Source organism: Thermobia domestica, chromosome 9 (genome assembly GCF_964235325.1).
Source record: "Thermobia domestica chromosome 9, izTheDome1.hap1.1, whole genome shotgun sequence".
In the NCBI taxonomy this organism is placed as follows: domain Eukaryota; kingdom Metazoa; phylum Arthropoda; class Insecta; order Zygentoma; family Lepismatidae; genus Thermobia; species Thermobia domestica.
In genome coordinates this window covers 15,047,182-15,069,273 of record NC_137462.1, presented here as the reverse complement: position 1 = coordinate 15,069,273, position 22,092 = coordinate 15,047,182, and the positions used below count along the sequence as shown (strand labels likewise).

At 36.7% G+C, this 22,092-nt stretch overlaps 1 protein-coding gene across 2 annotated transcripts in view; it reads left to right on the top strand.

Annotated features, from left to right (window-relative positions):
* Positions 1 to 22,092, top strand: part of LOC145694438 (uncharacterized) — a 53,955-nt gene that overhangs the window by 4,656 nt on the left and 27,207 nt on the right. For both annotated transcript variants that reach the window (XM_081770662.1, XM_081770661.1), the window contains exons 2-3: positions 13,630 to 13,812; positions 16,335 to 16,514. In XM_081770662.1, the coding sequence (XP_081626788.1) occupies positions 13,630 to 13,812; positions 16,335 to 16,514 (363 nt within the window). The remainder of the gene's footprint in view (positions 1 to 13,629; positions 13,813 to 16,334; positions 16,515 to 22,092) is intronic.

Below are 22,092 nucleotides of genomic sequence, written 5' to 3'. Positions count from 1 at the left end.
TACTCGTAAAAAAGAATTAATAAACCACGAGATATAATGTTTCTTTGTATATTATTCCAAACCTCAGTTTGTGCAAATATTTAAATCTAATAATAATCCTATTTCACCATTAATGCTTACATACTAAGTCAAATAGCAAATCGTTATACAGCTTTTTTTTTTGTGTGTGTGGTTGCTTCCCAGCATCATGATGGAGATATGTTTACGAACACTTACCTGAAAAGTAAAATAGATGTAAGCCCAAAAGAGATCATAACTAAGACCAGAATTGAAAATTACACCCATTTACAGGAAATACACTCATAAATTTATATTAACTTATTAAAGCATTTCTTAATCTCAGTGTTGGGAGTACTATCAAACCTTCCTAGATAAATGTCAACTTAAGGTATATCGCCATAAAATATTATGTAACACTCAATAGTTGTCATTAAAATAATTTATTTCACGAACAACTGAATCGTTTTACTATGTTTGTAAGTAGTATATGCATCATTATTAGGAGAATTGACATAATTGACGCGATCTGCTATTTAATAGTGTATATTTTTCATAGACATTACATATTGAACATAGTAGAAACTCATCTTCAAGACACTTTGTGGTGGACAAACACCGTGTACATGGGTTTTCTCGGGGTTCTCCCGTTTCCTCCCACTTTCTTCATTCCATTTCATTCATTACTCATCATCACCGTCTCTTTTAGCCTAACCGGCATAAGCGTGGGATGTAAAACTCAAAGATTTCATTTCATTTTCATCTTCAAGACTAGGGGGCGCGGTGGCTCAGTGGTAGAGCGTTCACCTCCGGTGCTTGGGGTCCCTGGTTCGATCCCAGCTCGCGCCGTGTGGACTTTGTGGTGGACAAACACCGTGCTCGTGGATTTTCTCGGGGTTTTCCTGTTTCCTCCCACTTTCTTCATTCCACCCTTTCATTCATTACTCATTATTACCGTCTCCTTTAGCGTAACCGGCATAATTGTGGGACGTAAAACTCAAAGATTTCATTTCATCTTCAAGACTGCTTCGTGTGGATGTTTCCATATTGCTGGCTATTAATTAAAGATTTATTTATGAAATATGAACTATCACCTAAGGCGTTTTTCAGAAATTCGAAAAAAAATCTCCCTCAAGAGTAAACTACCCGTTGTGGATCTTTTCAGGAAAAATTAGTTATGTCATATTGTCCGGTTATTAATAAACCATTTATTTATGAATTACGAACAAAATTAACTGACACGTGTTTGAGAAAATATCTCGAAAGAACTCACAGGCAAGAGTAAACTAACCTTTTTGTATTTTTACCACAGAAATAACTTATGCCAGATAATAAAAGTGGTAATGAAATATTGATGTACGAGCAGAATCGTTAGAGTCATTTTTGATAAAATTGCATTTGTCTTTTTATTTTCATCTATCAGTGAACTTCCTTTATTTTGGGGGATATGAAGAAAATTCGAAAACCTTCCCTTGGAAATCTGATAAAAGTATTAAGTTTAGAAACTTATCACTTGAATTTAAAGAAAATTATCCGATGTTGAGTTCGCCCTTACTACTCCTCAATTGATTTGTATGTATATGTGGAAACCCTCAAGTTCGGGTGGATTTTACCCCCTTGTCACATACCCGACAGCAAGAACGAAGAAAAAGTCATTAAGTGTTTAAAACATTTTTTTTAATACAGTAAATTACTAAAGCCTACATTTAAAGAAAACATGAAAATAAAGAGTGATAAACTGGCAATAAACGAAAACCAGAGTAGAACTGAATTTAACCTGACCCCGCATGCTAACACCGGGCTGCGGTAATTTTGTCACCGGAAAATTCGTCACGGTAATTTCGTCACCGGCAATTTTGTCACCAAAATATTACCATATAGGTAATTTCGTCACCGAAAATAATGTCACGATAATTTCATCACCAGTGTCTTTTAGAACATAATACAAGTACAATGAATGAACTCGAAAAAGTTTTTGAAATTGTTTTCTTTAATCTTCAACTGAAGCAAAACTATGCAGCATAATCAAAATAGATTATTAATATTAAATATAGAGTTACATATTTTAGATATCGTATTTGAGACAAGAGATAAAAGTTTCCAGTAATTCTATCACAGAAATATTGTCATATAGAAAATTTTGTCAGGGTTATTTCTTCACCTTTGTTGAATTAAATAAGAGACAAAGCAAACGATCAAACAGCTTACGTTATTTTAATAAAACTTAGAAAACAATTTAGTTGGTGTTGAACTCTGCAAAATTGAAGTTTCTGGTACTCGACGCAAGAACAAGCACCAGTAGAAGAAAATAATGTCTGCTTGAGCAAATGTTAAAAGCACAGGCAACATGGGGCACTAATGGGTTCATTATTCACTATTTACAAATATTAAATTTCGCGAATATCAAAATTTCAGAACAGAAAATAGCAAACAAATTTGGGAAGATACGCCAATCTGTTAATTTTCCCGCAGAATAGACGAAAATTTTCATCGTTCTAGTACCGTTCTCTGAGCCGAAACTCTTGGACTTCCCAAGTTAACAGAGTCTTTTGAAAAGAGTGGGCTTATTTAGGAGCTATTAAAAGAATTATATTATATTTCAACTCTGAGTGAACATTGGCAAATTGTTATTGGATATATGTGAAGAGAACAAATTTCTATAAAGGAAGAAAAACGTATAAATATTTCTGGATGTTTCCTTTAAATATAGCCTTATGAAGCTATTAAAAAGTGAAACATGGATGGTGAACGCCAACTTTTCAATAGCTCAAAAAAAAAAAAAAAAAAAGAAGTGTATGTTATTTGAGGTGAGACTTCCTTTACTAGGTATACGCCCTAACAAGACACAAAATTCATATGAAGAACTGTTTCGTGCGGTGGTGCATCAGTGCAGTGAATTTAGTGAATATAAGGACCTGTAACTATGGTAATGGATTTTGATATAGCGTAAATGCTGGCTGCAAATGCAACTTTTGGAGATTCAACTCGTTTATAGCGTTACTTTTTCCACCTGACTCAGTCAACATGGAGGAAGGTCCAAGAGCTTGGACTCTTAGAACGGTACAAAAGCAATGACATTTCTCGTCTGTTTTGCGAGAAAATAAACAGATTTGCATTTCTTCCAATAGCAGATGTGCATCGATTAATACAAGTGACTTCGGAGGAAGAGCTGGAACTTCTGAACTATTTTGATAGCACTTACGTGTTAAACACGTATCGCCGTGTTAAAGCTCGGTTTGGGAATATTTGTTTGCGTAATGTGCCCCGTTTATATCTCCCAGACAATTGGAATGTTCACCAAGCTACCTTTAACAGCAATTCTAGGATAAATAATATTTGTGATTTGTGGAACTAGAAGTTTCATCATCTAGTAGGAATGTCCCACGCAACTATTTGGAAGCTTATTCATGAAAATTCAACAAGCTGAAGCAACGGTTTCAGCTGTGCTTCATCAAGATGCTGTGAGGCAACCACCCAAATAGCAAACTAGAAGAGTGTTTCAGATTTTTCAGAAATGTTTTTTTTTTCTTTGTGCTTAACGTATAACACTGGAACTAAATGTTTGAAAAAAAATGCTTGTTGTTTCCTATAATGTTATGAATAGTAGAAAATGAACATGTAAACCATTTATTGCATTAATACAAGTTATATTTTGCTTGCTAATTTTCTGTTCTGAAATTTTAATATTGCCAAAACTTAATATTTGTAAATAGTGATATATAAATTCATTACTGGCCCATTTTGCCTGTGCTTTTAACATTTGCTGAAACTGACATTATGTTATTTTACTGCTGTTTGTTCTTGCTTTGAGTATCCGAAACTTTGATTTTCCAGAGTCGAACACCAACTGAATTGTTTTCCAACTTTGATTAAGATAAGGTCAGCTATTTCAGTCATTTACTTTGTCTCTACTTAGTTCAACAAAGGTGAAAAAATGACCATGACGAAATTTCCTGCATGCTAATATTTTGGTGACAAAATTACAAAAGACGAAATTACTATGCCGAAAATTCCGGTGACGAAATAACCTACATGCTAATATTTTGGTGACAAAATTACCGGTGCCGAAAATTTCGGTGATGAAATTACCTAAGTCCGCTAACACCCAACCTTTCAATAAATAAATATTTAAATGATTTTTAACAATTAGATAAAAACTAAATGGCAAGATAAACTTCGAAATAAAAAAAAAATAGGTGGAAGCAGCGGGGAGGATCCCTTCAACTTACAAAAGCCGAGGTAACAAGGATCAAACTATTTCTAAAGGATGGGGCTGGAGGTAGTTGTATAAGTCTTGTTTTTCCTTTCTGGACTATTTTTGAGATGTGGATAAGGTAGTAAAAATTGGTATCCCGTGAGGGGATAATTTATTCTATTTGTTACTACTATATTCTTCGTTAATTTTGTAAGAAAGAAAAAAAAATGAAAGCTGCAACCATTAATAAATCATATTTTCTTTAAATTGAATTTATCATTCAGTAGCCCACTTTTTAACGACCAAAGTCAACAGTCTAAAACATTGTATAACAAAAAATCAATCAATTATTCAACTATCGGAACACTCCTTTACTCCCTTATTCTTTGTAAACTGCAGTTTCAAACAATAGGCTTATTTCGGAAGGTAAAAAAGAGGAAACCACATATCAAGCTCGTTCAGATTGTATTAAATCATCATTGTGTCTGTTTAGAAATGTAAATGTTTGCAATCTACATCGTAAAAAATTGAATATAACTTTTTCCCTGTCCTGTGTCCTCCTCCTTCGAAGTACGATTTATATAAATATTTAGTGATCTCAGATCACTAAGTACAATGATCTAAGATTGTACCAAAAATAGGCCAAATAGATTGAGCTGCTTGGACGTAATATAGATAAATGTGAATTTTTAATCCTCTACCGCGTGGCTCCCAGTCTGTTTCTTCTATGCTTTATTTTTATTCTTTTACTTAAGAACACAATGTTTATAGCAACTGCACTTAAAACCATGGCCTCAGATAGATCCATCTTGTTCAAGCAACTTGAGTAAACTGGAAAACGACCATGTGCTCAAACAACAAGCAAGAGAAAGAGCGAAAAATGACCGCTTCTTTTTCTTCTTTTACGCGCCTATTTTTACGCTAGGTGTATGGGCCAACTTACGGACCGAAATTTACGACATCATTTTACGGACCGAAAATACGCGCTGAAAATACGCTAGTGTATGTTGGCCTTTACATTCAGCAATGGAACTCCGTTAATTTCGCCTTCCCCCTCCAAAACTTTCTTTCCCTAGAATTTTATGGACTCTTCGATTCTATAACCCTCATGTCTAAAATTTCATGGATAAAGGAATACTTCATTTCTAAAAGTCTCTTTTGCTTCTACATATTCAAAAATTCGCAAAATAATGGGACAGCAGCCTTCCACTTATTCCTCTATATCTCCGGATAGAGAGAGATAGAGAGTATATCCCTGGTTGAGATAGAGAGTATATCCCACAGTGGGTTTAATTGTACACAAAAGCACTTCGTTTGAGCATAAACTCGTCCATAATTTCCTGTCACACTTCGATCGGTTTTCTCGTAAGCGTAGCACTATTTTTTAAATAGACAATTTCTGAGTTTACCTCTTTTTTGTTTTCTTTTTAATCTGGTATCATGCAATTGATCGTGCAGAAAAACAAAATATCCGCATTTATTTTGTACAGGCGAAGCAAGTAGGAAGATTCAATTTAATATATTCATTGTATATATCAAGATCATCAGAATGAATTAGCATCGATATATCGGTTTAGTATAATCGTTAAGGACTTCGATGATCAAAATTAAGTCTTGATATATATTTTATACGGTACCGAAATCTAGTTTCTAAGTTTCGAAGCAAAAATCTGTTTCTAATGAAATTTTGTTAATCAGGTGTTTCACATTCCTTTCTAACACAGAGACTGTCTGAGACATGCACTAGAACTAGAAGCATTCACACTGGTATTAAACAATGATCTGCTGAATTAAGTTTGTTTTAAACAATCTGTGTTTGGTATCTCATTCAGCAACGAGGCTATATGAGACCTGTTCCTATAACTTTACGTGGGATCCGAACCACATGAAATCCTACCGGAAATCGAACCCGGGTCTCCCAAAGTACACTATCTACATAAGAATAAAAGAGCTCTGCAATGCTGCTGTACCGAAAGCGAAATGCTAACCATAGTTATTGAATTATTATATCGGGAAGGAAACTCATTATAACGAAATTGTTAGTTATAATTCATGTCAGCTATTAATGAAACTATCAATAACGTACATTTATTGAAAAAGGCCATCGACTATTTCATCAAGTGTAACATTTAAAAATGTTGAGTTGCCATTTTCGACATTAAAGATTGCTTTTCACAAAAATGAAAAAGCTTTTGATAGATCTGACTTCAGTATTGTAAACCAAGGTAGAGCATCTATATGTAGGAGTACTTCCAGTGCATCATCGCCATTTTGAAAGGCGCCATATTGAATCGCGGTCAAATATAATAAATGGCAAGGGTGTCATATGGGGTATCAAGGAGCACTGCAATTTACTCCTGAATCCATTTCCGCAACCAAGAGTTACATATCTGTTTTCACTTCAGAGGTAAGAGCTATCTTACCCACAGGAACATATAAAACCTGTGTAAGTTAGACTTGTGTTATGAAACACGGTCGTGTAAGCACTTGCAGGGTTTAACTAATGCAGTAGTTAATGCAGTACAATAGCCACTATACCAATCAGATCTTGAGACTAGAGAGAGAAATCGTTAATTAAATTGAAATGCCCGTAGGAAAAATGGAATAGCAGCAAGCTACAAGTTATACATATTTCAAAGTGCTATGGAATAGACTGCTCGTCGATGAAACGCATGCCTAATAGTACTGAAGAGCAGAAAATACCAAAGGAATTGTTCGGATATATATTAGAAAAAGATATAAACTGGTGAATATTAGTTGAACGGCCAATGCCAAAATGGTTCCGATTCCACTATAACCAGTTGGTCCATGTCTCCTTTAGCGTAGCAGGCATAAATGTGGGACGTTGGACGGAATCAAACCAAAAATCTATTTTAGGTAAAAATCTATTTTACATGGTCCGTTATAGTGTGTTAAGTTTTCTTCTCCAATCTTGAAACCTTAGGCAAAGACCTTCATTGTTGCAGAATATTGCGTTCTTTTCCAATACTTTTCCAATATGTATACATTTTTACAATGCTGCTATTCCATTTTTCATACAGGATTTTCAATTTAATTAACGATTTCTCTCTCTAGTCTCAAGATCTGATTGGTATAGTGGCTCTTGTACTGCATTACCTACTGCATTAGTTAAAACCCTGCAGGTGCTCACACGACCGTGTTTCATAACACAAGTCTAACTCACACAAGTTGTATATGTTCCTGTGGGTAAGAGAGCTATTAACTCTGAAGTAAAAACATGCGGAAATGGATTCAGGAGTAAATTGTAGTGCTATTTGATACCCCACATGACACATTTGCCATTTATCATATTTGACCGCGATTCAATATGGCGCTTTTCAAAATGGCGATTATGCACTGGAAGTACTCCTACATATAGATGCTCTACCTTGGTTTACAATACTGAAGTCAGATCTATCAGCAGCTCAACGAAGCATTTGCGCATCGAATGACTATTACTACGTTACTTAGCAACTCGAACTGAATCTTGTCACAAATTTTCGTCAAAATTCAACTCTCACGGTTTATGGACCTTCCTCGTTAGTGTGCTCCGAGCATTCGGAGAGTGAGGACGGGCAGTGAGGTTTGCTTTTTGATATCCTGTAAGTGAAAATGCAGCGCTCGTTTGAACAAAGATTTGCGATCATGTTTTGTGAGATACTTGGCATATAGTATCAAGATCTGAACATGTTCCGTCCAGAAATGTTGATTAATACAGAGTTCCTGAGAAATCAGAAATTTTCATCAGAAAGTAAAATGAAATGAAGTGATTTTTTTCAGTTTACCAATGAACGAATATATCCCTCAAGCTAAGGGAAAGGCATGATTTAGCCAAGTGATATATGATATAAGAATTGGTACAATGGTAATGTAGGAGGAAACCTGAGCACCCCGAGGAACCCGCGGACCGATGTTGTACACCACAAAGTTACTTAGCTGTGGTTCGAAGCAGGAACTCCATGCAGCAAAGGTTAGCACTCTACCACTGAACCAGCATTCCACTATCAGCAATGGTAATCTCAAACTTAGACATTGATTAAGTTCTCGATAAGATGCGATATTTTGCACTATCTACTCCTTCCAATAATGAGGTAGTAAATTGACGTATTTCCTATTCCTATTTCTGCGACAAACATCCTAATCAAATCATCTTATCTGCAGCTATGTCTTGCTAATGTCCATTTTCCGAGTGCATTTCCATTTAAAATTTTGAAAGCGATCCTACATTCTTTTATCCTGGTTACATGCCTTGCCCACTTGTGCCTCCTAGACTTGTGCCTCCTAGCAAACGGTTAACGACTAGCATACCGCATTTAACTTCGTAGTCGAACTCACTCAGTGTTGTAAAACAGGTTTGCACTTTTAAGCACCCCACCACAAATGTGAATAAAGCAATGTCTACTAAAACGTATTAAAAGCCAAAGGAAATACGGTAAGAAATTGCAATGAAGGAAACGGAAACCTAATAGCTCCTGTGTAACTTATTATTTGTTTCGGTCGGTTGTCGGCCATAATAAATACTTACTGAGAGCCAAGTGTTGAAGAAATACTATTCACCTGATATCCTGGGAAGAGTAAACGAACTCTTGCAGGTTGATTGTTGTGATCAACTTTCTGGTACGAGGCTCATGCGAAGAGTAACTTTCCCATTTGTCCCAGAGCTAGGAAACCGTATGTGGCGCGCAGCGACTGCGTTGACATGCAAAAGTAAGGCCCTATCTTTGCACATGCCCCAGCAGAAGTTTCCTAGTGCTCTCAGAAGCGTCATGGCAACGGTTGAAGATGGAAGTGGTTTCCTATTCTAGCTCCCGCAGGGGTCAGTTATAAAGTTTTTGAATGCAAAGGGCATAGCGCCGATTGAAGTCCATCGTTAGTTGTGCCAGGTCTATAAACGTAACGTCATGAACAAGGAGCTGATGTCTTGCTGGTGTAGACAATTTGCAGCAGGACGCTAAAATGTGCATGGTAAGAAGCGCAGTGGGAAGTCAATTGTTCAAGAAAGCATTATTCAGAATCATCGCTTCTCAATAACGGACCTTAGCGGCCCGTTCCCGCAAATCTCCAGCTCCTTATTACACACCATTATCACTGCTCGCACTTCACACGCAGCGGGAATATTAGTTTTCAATTGCAAAATAATAATAATAAAATAATTTAGTTTGCTCAAATGCGCCTCGAAGAACCGCTATGTGACATTTTTGTCGAAAATGAGTTTTGCCGTGCAAAGAAACCTGAAAGCTGGCAGACAGTGTCCCTTATAATGTGACAAGTGAATATTCAATTGTTTCGCCACAACAATGTAAAATTATAGACTGAAATTATTGCTTAAGATTTTCATCACGTACGTATTGATTAATGTATAGAAGTCCTCTATATGCTTATAAAGGCGCAAAAGGTGCTACGTAAACACAGAAATAATAATATAATATTGTTGAAGCAAGCTACAACAATGTTCATTTCATGATATATGCAGAACCAATTTTATTGCACTTTTCAAATGTTTCCGTGTATATTTAAATAAATTTTAAGTTCGGAATGTTTTTTTGCTTCTTCTGAAAAGTTGCGGTTTTAGCACATAGCGATTCTTCGAGGCGCAGCGACGATATTCGAAACAGCATTGTAGCGAACTACCCCTTCTTACATCACCAAATTATATATTCATAACGAAATCTAAAATCCAAAATCTTGTTTGCAATGTTGTTAGTGCGTCAATTATTATTTAGCAATGTGTTATAATGTAAAAATAAAACGCCTAAAAACTCCCGCACATTGGAATAAACAAGGTCAGATTAGCCCAGAATCGAAAATGTTAAAATGGCCATAAACTGATAGAATGACTTTGATTGAGGTTTCTGTTCGCCAGAAATACTAATAATAAGCAGCAGTTCAATCTGTGTTAACTTGAGAATTGTGGTGATTGGGAAGTTGTAGCGTGAAGTTATAATTTGCCAAATAGTTAATTCTGAGACTGAAGTACGTATCAGCAACATCTCCTTGTTGGAATCAGAGCCCTGCAAACCCAGGCCCGAAGACAGCCCGGCCCGACCCGAATGGATCTGAATTCTGTGCCCGGCTCGACCGGGCCGGGCTCTAACCGGGCAGAGCCGAAACGGGCCGGGCACAAACGGGCCGGGAACACTATGAAAGACGGATCGGAAACTAATGTTGGCAGCCTGTGTTAATCGTAATGTGTTTGGGAAATTAACTCTTTATTCAAGACTGTAAAGTACTGTACTTCTACTACTCTTATTATTACTACTACTGCTACTGGTATTATTATTATTATTATTATTATTATTATTATTATTATTATTATTATTTTTACTTCTACTACTACAACTTCTACGACTTCGCGTCAGAGTTGACATGTCTGGTGGTACATACTTTACAATCTAAGTACAGAAAAAATCGAAGAAATACTAGTTATTATGGCCAGTCTGCGTAGAATGCGAACAGATGCTTGACGAGGGGCAATGGTGGCTCAGTAGGTAAAGCATTCACATCTGGTGCTAGAGGTCGTCGGATCGATCCCTCCTCGTGTTATGTGAGCTTTGTGGTGGACAAACATCGTGAGCATGGGAGTTTTTGGATTAGCCCGATTTCGTCCACTGCCTTCATTCCACCAATTCATCCATCATCATCCATACGTCTTGAGCCGTAATTGCCTAAAGAACATATGAGAAAGTCAAGTCTTTGACCTACTAATTAGAATTTGTTCCACTACCATTAGACCACGGATGCCGAAACCACGAACTGGCGTGATCATAAGATTAGCGCAATTTCTAGTAATGTTCAATTAGCACGGCAGGTTCCAAATCATATTACATGTTATTGTATTCTTTATAATTCGATGCTACAATAATAATAACAAAAAACAATGATCAAATAAATCACCCAGATCCCAGGATCGATGAAGTGTTCCTGGAACGGTTCGTAACAAGTAAATAACAGAGCTATATGACGGAATGCGAGGCAGTAAATCAAAACAAAATCCACACATATCATTGTTGAACGAAAAATACTTCAAAAGTCCCCTGAATGAAAAATGTATAGATATCAGCTATCAAAAATGCATCTTAACATCACATATAATAGAAGGGATAGTTGATATTAAGAAAATGAAAATATAAGGTTTCCTAAGAAACCAATAGTGCAAAATGAACATCGCTTTACTGTATGTCCTTGAACGCATCGAATAGCACGGAAACAGAGTCAGCAGTTTCAGGCTTTAGAGCATTTCTCCGTTCCTGAGTACTAAAATCTCTTTCAGTAGACTCACTAGAAGCAGGGATGACGAGGTACTTACGCGCTAATTTACACAATTTAGGTAATGTTTGTTCTTGTTGCTTCCACCACTGCAGTATATCTAGTTCTCTTACACATGATGACATGTTGAGGTAGATGTCTACTTCGTCATCAAATTCATCAGAGACTTAATGTCTATCTTCCCAATCCATTAGTTTATTCTTCTCGGTAGGTGGTTCCAAGTTATGCCAACTAGCCTAAAGGAGACGATGGTGATGAGAAATAAATGAAATAGTGAAATAAATAAAGTGGAAGGAAACAGGAGAACGCCGCGAACCCCCCCTCCCCATGGTGTTTGTCCATCACAAAGTTCACTTGGCGAGAGCTCGGATCAAACCAGGGACCCCATACACCAGAGGTGAACGCTCAACCACTGAGCCACCGTTCCAGGAACACCTAATCGACCCTGGCGATTTGGTGATTTATTTGATCATTATATTTTGTTATATTTGTAGCATCATACTATAAACAATACATGAACATGTAACACCATTCGATATTTGCCTTGCTAATTGAACATTACTGCAAATTGCACTGATCTTATGAGCACGCCAGTTCATGGTTTTGCCCTCTGTGGTCCAATGATAGCGCACCAAATTCTACTTACTAGGTCAAGTACTTGACTTTATCATGCTTTCTTTAGGTAACTACGGCTCAGGCTGTATGGATGATGATAGGATGAATTGGTGGAAAGAAAACAGTGGGAGGAAGCGGGACCACCCCAGAAGCTCCCACGCACACGATGTTTGTCCACAACAAAGCTCACATAGCATGAGCAGGGATTCATCCGACGACCTCTAGCACCAGATGTGAGTGTTTTTCTACTGAGCCATTGTTCTCCCTCGTAGATCAAGCATTGGCTCATATTCTACGCAGACCGGCCATAATAACTAGCATTTCTCCATTTTATTCTGTACTTAGAAGGTAAATTCGGTACCACCAGACATGTCAACTCTGACGCGATGTCGTAGCACTTGTAGTAGTATTAGCAGTGGTCGTAGTAGTAATAGTTGAAGTAGTAATAGTAGAAGTAGTAATAGTAGTAGTAGAAGTAGTAATAGTAATAGTATTACCAGTACATCGCAGTCTTGAATAAAGAGTCAGTTTCCCAAACACATTACGATTAACATAGGCTGACAGTAAGACCGTACAAACACGGCAAAAATAGAGGTAGTGGAGGACATTTAAAAAAATAGGCTGACAACATTAGTTTCAGAACCGTTTTTCAGAGTATGCAGGGCTCTGGTTGGAATCCAAGTGGAAGATTTACAGGGAAACTCTTTTAATTTATGATAAAATTCTGTATATTAAACAATACTATGTATATCCGGGTATGCAGACAACTTTTATATTTAATTGAATTACGTATGCAACTTATTCTGGTATTGAAATGCAATAAGTAACTCTTGTTATTCAGTGAATAAGACTTTTGTAGTTCTATTTTTTTTTCTATTTATTGGTTAACGATTTCGTACCTTGAACAACAATTTTCCACACTTACACTTTCAGGACTTCATGGTCCTCATGCAGGGTTGTTCTAACACGTGATTAGTGTCATACTAAAGAGTTCGACTAACATGTTTCCTGCGGTAGTCAGACCTTTAGTATGACGCTAATCACACGTCAAAACGATTCTGCATGAAGCTCTATAAAATATTGGTACTTAATACAAAATAAAATAAAATTCAGTCTCACTCATATGTTTATATATTTAATTATTTGTATGAGTATTCTTACTGGACACGGGTCGTGTTTAACCTTTAGGAAGACGTGTTACAACATTTCAGAGATTCAGTATAAAAATAATTTTGCATGTATCCTTTGTTTACACAATAAATCTTATTCACCATTTCAATGGAAAAAGTAAATTTCAAAATATTGGCACATAAATATGTATAAAAGTAAATATCCAACCATATCACCCTTTTGTTAAATATTATACTAAATTTTTTGAAAATGACCTGAAAATAATGGCAGCATAACTACGGTGAAGGTGTTTGTACTTTGTCAGAATAATATATAATTCCTTACAAAATTGAAAATATTATAAATTAAGCAATAGTAAAGAAATAGTGTTATTGACTTTAGGAAATTGATTCAAATGTATTGAGTTTACTTATTATTTTTTACAGATAAGTGTGGCGAAAATGAACATCCCACTGCCCCTGACTTTGACTTCGAAGTTAGTTGTCATGATTTGTTCTGGGAGGACAAAAATGTAGAGCGATTTGTGCATGTTAAGAGGCCATGCACGTGCAACGAAGGTTATGTTTTGAACGAGAAGACTGGGAAATGCATTCCAACAATACAATGTGGTAAGACAATGTCTTTTAGTAGCATTCACAAATATTGGCGGGTAAGGCAACTCTTCAGACAAGGTGGGAACTAGGATTAGAGTACCTGATGTCCAACCTTTATCACCGGCCGATTGATCAAACAGACACTATTGTAGCGATAATAGATATATATATATATATATTTCTGGAAATAATTATATGAAGTCTAGCTTCACCCGCCAACATTTCTGAATCGGGCCCTAGAGTCATACATACCACCCTCTGGTTTCCGGATTTCAGTACTAATATAATAGCATATTATTCGTACCCTCTGCACCAAGAAACTCTACTTCTCGGTTTCTAAGAGAATATATTGATTAAACTTTGATACAACACGATAGATAGATAGATACACAAGCATATCATTGTATCTTATGTCCATGATAACGTTATTAGCCCAATAAATTTCAACCGAACAACATTGTTAAAACATTAAAATACATTCATTACGTCTTCTAATCAAAACCAATGATTCCTCTATTAGTCGTTTGGTTGGTATCGATTTACAATTCCTCTTAGCAGTAAAACTGTATGAAACACGAACTTCAGTATGAGATCCGATTCACATAAGTTTCTGTTGGAAATCGAGACCGTCTCTCTCGCCACAACGAAATATTAACTAACCACATCAGAACGACAGAGCTCTTCTGTAGTAATGTTTCGCAGTGTAATCTGTAGTTGAATTGTGTTTTTAAATACCTTTTTCATATAAATAAACACTCTCTAGAAAGCGTTGAATGTGCCTTAATTTCGAATTAATTGTTGTGTTACCTGAAACAGCAGTTACTGTCCTCCTAAGTAATCCCTGTTAACGGTAATGTACTTGAGGGAACGGCAATGCAAGTTACCGAATCTCTTAGCAGAGTAAGTTTTTAAAATGGCCTTCAGCTGGGCCGTAATGGTACGTAATTCTCCTATATGTCTGAAACCCTCTGGCCGTTCAAACCTGATTTGTTTTAGCAACAAAAATACCCAGTGGAGAATAGTCTGCGAGTAGATTGAGAGATTAAATGGCAACAAATCTCCTTTTGGTCAAGAACTGCTGCACTAGAAAAGGCGTTGTGTGCCCGGGCATTGTTGTGAAGCAGTGTGCAGTCGCCTCGCTTGGTATACTGAGAAGTAACCGCTTGATCCGTTGCAGCAGCCTTTCAGTATTTCTAGTACCTATCGCCATTTAACGTGGTACCCTCTGGACCCTCAGATTCGAAAAAAAGACGAATGTTGTCTTCCTACGGGATATCTCACTTCGCCCCTTCTTGTTTTGGGGATTCTGACAGAAGTTATCGAATTTCGTAGAAGACTTATCCTTAGAAATGCCCTTCAGCTGTACTGTAACATTATGCTTGATGTCCTATGTGTCTGAAAGCCTCTGGCTCTTCAGACCTCAATTCAGTTTTAAGAAAAGAGGAGACCAGTTAAAACTAGTCTGGGAGTAGTGTGGGATATTGGGTGGCACAAATATCCTGTTGTCCAAGAACTGTTGCACCAGAAAAACAGGGAGTGGCTGGGTATTGTCGTGGAACGAGGTACACTCGCCTTGCTTGGCGTACTGGAGAGTATCTGCATGAACAGGTGCAGCAGAACTTTTAGTATTTCTAGTACATATTGTGAAGCCCTTGGGAAGGAATTCTTTATGGATGGCACCCTCAGAGTCGAAGAACACCAAGATAATCTCTTTATCTCTCACTCTGCATTTTCTTGTTTTCGACGATTCTGAACCATGCCACTCTATACTTTGAAGCTTGAAAACGAAGTAGTACTTCAGGCAGCAGGTATTGTTGCGTGTGAAGATTGTTTCAGAAAAGTTTGTTCTCGATTCCTGATGTCCGTGAGAAGTTGCATTTATTCCGGTGTCAAATGTGTGTGAGGAGTTGGGAGCTTTTACCCAAATCCTGTGTCTCTATCACGGGGGCTCTCCCAAGACTAGTTCCATTCTTCTACTCTATCATTCTCACTGTCACACTATGATTCTAGCCGAAAATGTTCCTTCACTATCTGTGCGTTGTTCGGGGTGCGTGCAGTTGAAGGTCCATTCAAATATTGTAAAAGATCTCATCACAGATCATGAATCCATACATCGTTAAGTAATTCCATGAGAGTTAAATTTAGCGATATATCCTTTATTCAGAGAATAAACATTATTCACTATTTCGAATTAGAAAAGATTGAAATATTGATATTTAAACATATATAAAATAATATGCCATGAAAATAAACAGTTAGATTAATAATTAATATTAATTGTTATTATATTCCGAACTGTTAGTCCTATTGTCTTAATATTTCTTTGTTATATGCTATACAATTTTCCAGAATGGCCTGGCAGTAATGACAGAATAACTATGGAGAAAGTGATTGTGACCCTACATTCTTCGCTAGGATAATATGAAATTCCCATAGACCAATTAAAATTATTATAAAATGTACGATACTAATACTATAACGTTATCGTCTGTAGGAAGTTGATTCAAAATATATTGATTTTACTTTTTTTCCTACAGTTCAGTGTGGCGAAAACGAACATCCCGAATATAATAATTACCTCTTCGAAACTACATGTGAATCCTTACACAACCAATTCCAGTTTGGATTGGGTATTATTCGTGATAGTCCATGTAGGTGTAATGAGGGCTATGTTTTCAGCCAGAAGACTGGAAAATGCATCCCGTTATCAGAATGTGGTAAGACAAAGTATTACTTATCTCTATTAGATATACTGCTATACAATATTCTCTGACTTCCGAATTCCAGTCATAAAGGCATGTTTATTCGTATGCTAATCTCTGTACCACAATAAAACATTTATCTATTTCTAAAATGATCATGTTGATTGACATTTCGATACAACATTATATATATATGTATCATTACGCATTTGTCCATGACAACGTTATGAGGTATAATCAAAAAATAGAGTAAATAATTTTAAGGGATACAAAGTAATGAGTTTACATGAAATTTGACCCTAGGAACACCTAGGAACCCAATGGCGTCTATTAAAAACTAATGGTTGTGGGCTCAAAGCCCGTCCTCCGTTGGTTATCCTAGGGTTAATTTTCTTCTAAGTACTGTCCTTGGCTAGTAATGCACTTGTCTAAACGTTCAGTTTATGTCTGGAAGAATTTTGGTTAGTCTTGTTTCGGAAGGGCACTCAGATGCTATGTCGCTGCTCTCTTAATGCAACAGACTCTTCTCAATTGCAAATCGACTTTTGAAATGCTTTGCAGGACCCGAATGAGATGCTAAGTTTTTCCGTAAGCTCAAGAATAGCCATTCTTCTGTTTAAACGAACAATGTCAGCTACTATTTGCATGTCTTTTTCTGTTAGTGAGGTTAATGAACATCCAGAGTTTTGCTCGTGTTCTACCGACTTATTACCTCTTTTTAAAACGATCATACCATTTGTAAACATACTGCAGAGTTACACCATTATAGCCACACTGGAATTTCAATATTTCATAAGATTTTTCGGCACTTGTTTGAAGCAGAACTTAATGTGTACGTGTTGTTCCAAATCTATGATACGCGAGTTACGGTCTAACAAAACTCACTTAAGAGCTTGAATTATTAAAAGTAATACAAAATTTACTATCTTCTTTTGCTTGTTTTACATAAGAGAAAGAAGGTAATGAAATGAAACTTACCACAATCATAGATACTGTTAATCTACAGCAGAAAATATGAACCTGAAGAATTTTCAGTGCTGCCATCCATAGAAATGTCAATGTTGCCAGAACAACATTCCCACCAAAATCTAGGGTAAGGCAGCTACTAGAGGAACGTACTAAACTGCATTTGATTAATTATCATAATGTTTTGGTATCCTGAGAACTACTTTTAAATAATAGTTGTATTTAGTTTGTAATAAATAAAATCGTTTTAACATACACTTATTAAAATTGAATAATAATATTATTTAAACAGTAGTTCACAAGATACCTAAACTACATGACGCGTAATCAAATGAGGTTAAGTGTGTTTTTCTAGTAGCTGCCGTAGTCTAGATTTTGGAGAAGTAGTTAGTTTGGTACCAAAGTAATTTCTATGGATGGCAACACTGAAAATTCTTCAGGTTCATATTTTCTGTTGTAGAATAACATTATCTATGATTGTGGTAAGTTGTATTTCATTATCTTCTTTCACTTATGAGAAACAAGCAGAAGAAAAATGGTAATTTTTTTTATTACTTTTAGTCTTAAAGCCCCCCCCCTCTCTTCAGGATGACCTCCCGAGAGCAAAATCCGTACTGAAAAGAAAAATAATACAAGTATTAATTTCAACCACAGACCCGATCTATGGGAAAATAATACATATAAGGTAGGTGTAGATTTGATCAGTACTGTATGAAAAGATCGCTAAGCACATCCAGAAAAGGATAACGTCTCATTTTCACTCTTAATTTAGTTAAGTCCACTCAAAAAACTTCCAGTTGTTCTTGGAAAATTCGTAACATTGAGAACTCTGATAATTTTAATTACAAGTATAAAATATTTATTAATAATAGAAAGTAGAAAAATTAAGAGTACAAATAAATCGTCGAATGAGAACGAGAGGAACGAAACTCCATTTTCGTAGGTTTACAAGCGACAGGACCAAAATATTATTTTCTTATAAAGATCTGTTTCTAATGAGATAATAATTATTCTACATTACAACAGATGATCGACAAGGAGAACAGTTGGCATTACATTCCATTTACACGAAGTGGGCTTTGAAAATTACGTCCGAACATGAAGAAAACGACAATCGCATTTTGGCAGTTACGTCTGATTCTAGCGACGAAATTACAATAGGATATGAAATCAATACTACAGTTGCGAAAAGGAACTACTTTGAAAACATGTTTCAACACGCCATTTCAACATGGCCTATAACTGAAAATCTAACTTCTTCTGTCATTTTTTGGCAAATTTTATTTCATAAACAAAAAGTGATACTTAGTCGTTATTAAAAATCTATATCCTTGAAAATTATTTTAATACGTTGTTTGAGCATGCTCACGGTTAACCACAGGACAAATTTAAACCATGTTTACACAGAAGCAAAAAACATTTGAAGTTAACAAATGTAAAACATACAGAATACGCACCTTGATATCCGCGATTGTCCTCGATATGACGACAATCACTATAACCTATAGCCCGACGCCGAAGTTTCCATTGCAGTAGGTTTCTGTTCACAGAAGTCTGATCAATTTTGGACTACTAGAAGTTGCAAACTTTCCACAAGCCAGTCAATGTGAATGGAGGACGAAAGGAAATCGCTCGCTTCAAACACTCGAAAGTACAAAAGTCCATTGGTGCAGTGTCGGGAAATAGGAATGAGATGTCTGAATATGGGATAGCATGGATTCCAGTTTCACGCACTTTGCGGTGCATGTATACCACAGTTGTTTGAGCCGTGAAGCTGGCTGCTTTGTCTTGATGAATGAAGACTTTCGACACCTCAGCATCATACAACGACGGAATATTGCTGTCGGTATAATTGCCCCAGAATGTTTTTTTTTTTTTGGTAATATTCTGCGTTAACTTTCACATTCCGTGCACCTCTATGCAGGGGAAGTTTTCCTTTATGGCAAAAACCTGCAACCACAATGAAGTGACAGGGAAAACTTTGGTGGCACGTGCGAACTCAATTGGCATGGTTCTTTGCATCCTTGGGATGATAGTAAATGGGGCAAACCCGCTTGGAGTGTGACAAATAGATTCAAGCCTCGTCTAACACGACCACATATTTCTATTTATCACCCGCTAAATACCGTTCATAGAACCGTTTGCAATAGACTCTACGTTCCCGGATATGCTTGTCTGTGAGTATGTGAACACGTGGCTTATGCTTCACTTGCAGGCGTAAACCCTGGCTGATTATCCTCTGCACAGTTGATTTAGATCTTCTAACACTCCTGGCAATGTCTTTTTGTCGCGTCGGATTCTCCTAGGTCACCAACGTCTTCAATTGACGAACCACATCCATTGTACATTTGGGACGTCGGTGTTGTTTTCGTGCCACTGTGTGCACACCTGTTTTCTCTCGGTTTTCTTTTTTGTTGCGTTTGAGTACATTGGCAATACCCTTCTTGGAAATGGTGAAATCCTTGAACGAACACTCTTTCACAATTGCACTGTAGCTGTATCCGGTGTCGGAGAGAGAGGTGATGTACTCCTCCCAGAATGAGGTAACATTTGCAGGCATTATACACTCGAAGTACTTCACTTCTTACTACCGAATTCTCCACACAACTGGTTTCTCATTCCTCTGCTGTGCTTACTCTCTGTGCCATTCTAGTGCCCCTACTTCGTTTCCATAAATGCGGACCGACCTTCTGAGACTTAGGTGTACGGCCCCAATTTAAGCCTCATGCAATTCCTTTAATTACATAGTTCGGAAGTGTGTAAAATGTTCACACCATTTTTTAGTCCTTAGTAGCGAACTAGTTAATATATGAAGAGATACAGTTAATGAAATTATTACCGACTATATCGATCTTTATGAATTAGCTCGAATCTAAATGGCATTTTATATAAAATAAATACTACCTTATGCCAATATTTCTTTTTATTTATCTGAGCGTTCCGAACATTGTCAACTTTCAATCATAAACACTAATATTCCGGTTGATTGCTGAAGTAAACCAACGAGAAGTCGAAGGTTTACCAAAATAAAATTAGGACAATTTCCAGTTTCGGGCATGCAGAAAGTGCTAGTGCTAAGTTGCGGACAAAATATTTTATACAAATTAAACTCGGAAATATATTCTGTTGGAGTAATGTACGAGGGCTATTTTTCAACCTCCAATGGAGCATAACACAAAAAAATGTGAATCACAAAATCATTTTATTACCAAACATCAAGCACAATTACAGTTACTTCCCCACATAGTGGCCATAAAGATTAAGGTATTTTTCATATGGCTGAACAAGCTTTCCAATACCCTCTTCATAAACAGCTGCCTCCAGCTTATGGAAATAGGCTTCAAAACATTTTGAAGTTCTCCATTGGTGCGAAAGTGCTGTCCTATCAGACCTTGTTTCAACAGCCGAAAAAGATGAAAGTGACTTTAACATTTTCAACTGAAACTGAGCAAGCAGCTGCTTGGTTACAGCAGCAGTGTGCGGTTTCGCGTTCTCATGGATCAAAAGAATTCCAAATGACAGCATGCTTCTCCTTTCGTTTTGAAGGTGCGCAGATCCGCATCCTTATGCTTGTCTGGCCACGTATAAGACCAACCAGAGGTTGAAAGAAAAATGTTCTGAAGACTTATCTCCATACGCTGGCGGCAACCGTTTACGAAGAGGGTGTAAGAGCTAGTTCATCCATATGACAATATAAATATGTACTTTGGTCTAGTCCTTTTGTACTTACGTGCTCAGCTTGCGTTGAATAAGGTAAGTAACTTCGTTTAATAACATTGAAGCTTTCGCGATTTTCACTAGTGAACTGGAATTATAACATTGGGGATAAAGGGAGAAATATCTCCTTTCCGACGGTCTTTATCAGATGAATTATCGAAGTTCTCGAAGAAGCCTAAATCCACTGAATGTGTATCGCAGATACTAGTGTCACTTCACTTCTACGTGTGATCTCTTACTTGATTGTCCAGTGGGATAGGCCCAATTTTGCTACTGCTTTGTAAACTGGCATATGTAAGGAATTTCATATATGTGCACTTCAAATGGAAAAATGTTTTCGCAAATTTTAGAAAACGACTGTGACAAGAAACTAGACCGTTGACAACTATTAGTTGATGTGCTTATCCGCCGTTTGTGTCAGGTCAGTGTACAGAGTTTACGTGTATACGGCTGAAATTATAACTTGAATTCATGATGGCCGTAAGTATAAGGCTAGCGCACAGTATTTGTACAGTTAAAACTGTATTACCTCTAAGTAATAAATCCCATAGGTACTTGCCTTGGGTACAAGACCACCGTACAGAATTCGGGCGAATCAAGATGAAAACGTTTCGATGTTTGTACTTAGCAAGACAAAGATTGACTTATGAACTCACGCCTCGGTACAAAGCCATAATGAAGCGTGATCTATCATGATTAACTAAATTACACACATCGTTGACTGGCTCCTTGAGATATAAAAGTGACCAATGATCGAAATTGGTTCCCAGGGCGAAACAAAGTTAGAACGTGGACTTTGTTGAAACAAAGAATAAATCAAATATTGTTTTAAGTACAAATGCATATTGCTTTATCTAGCTTTAAGCTAGGTAGATTTATTCATTCGCAGAAACCAACTTTTCGTATTGAA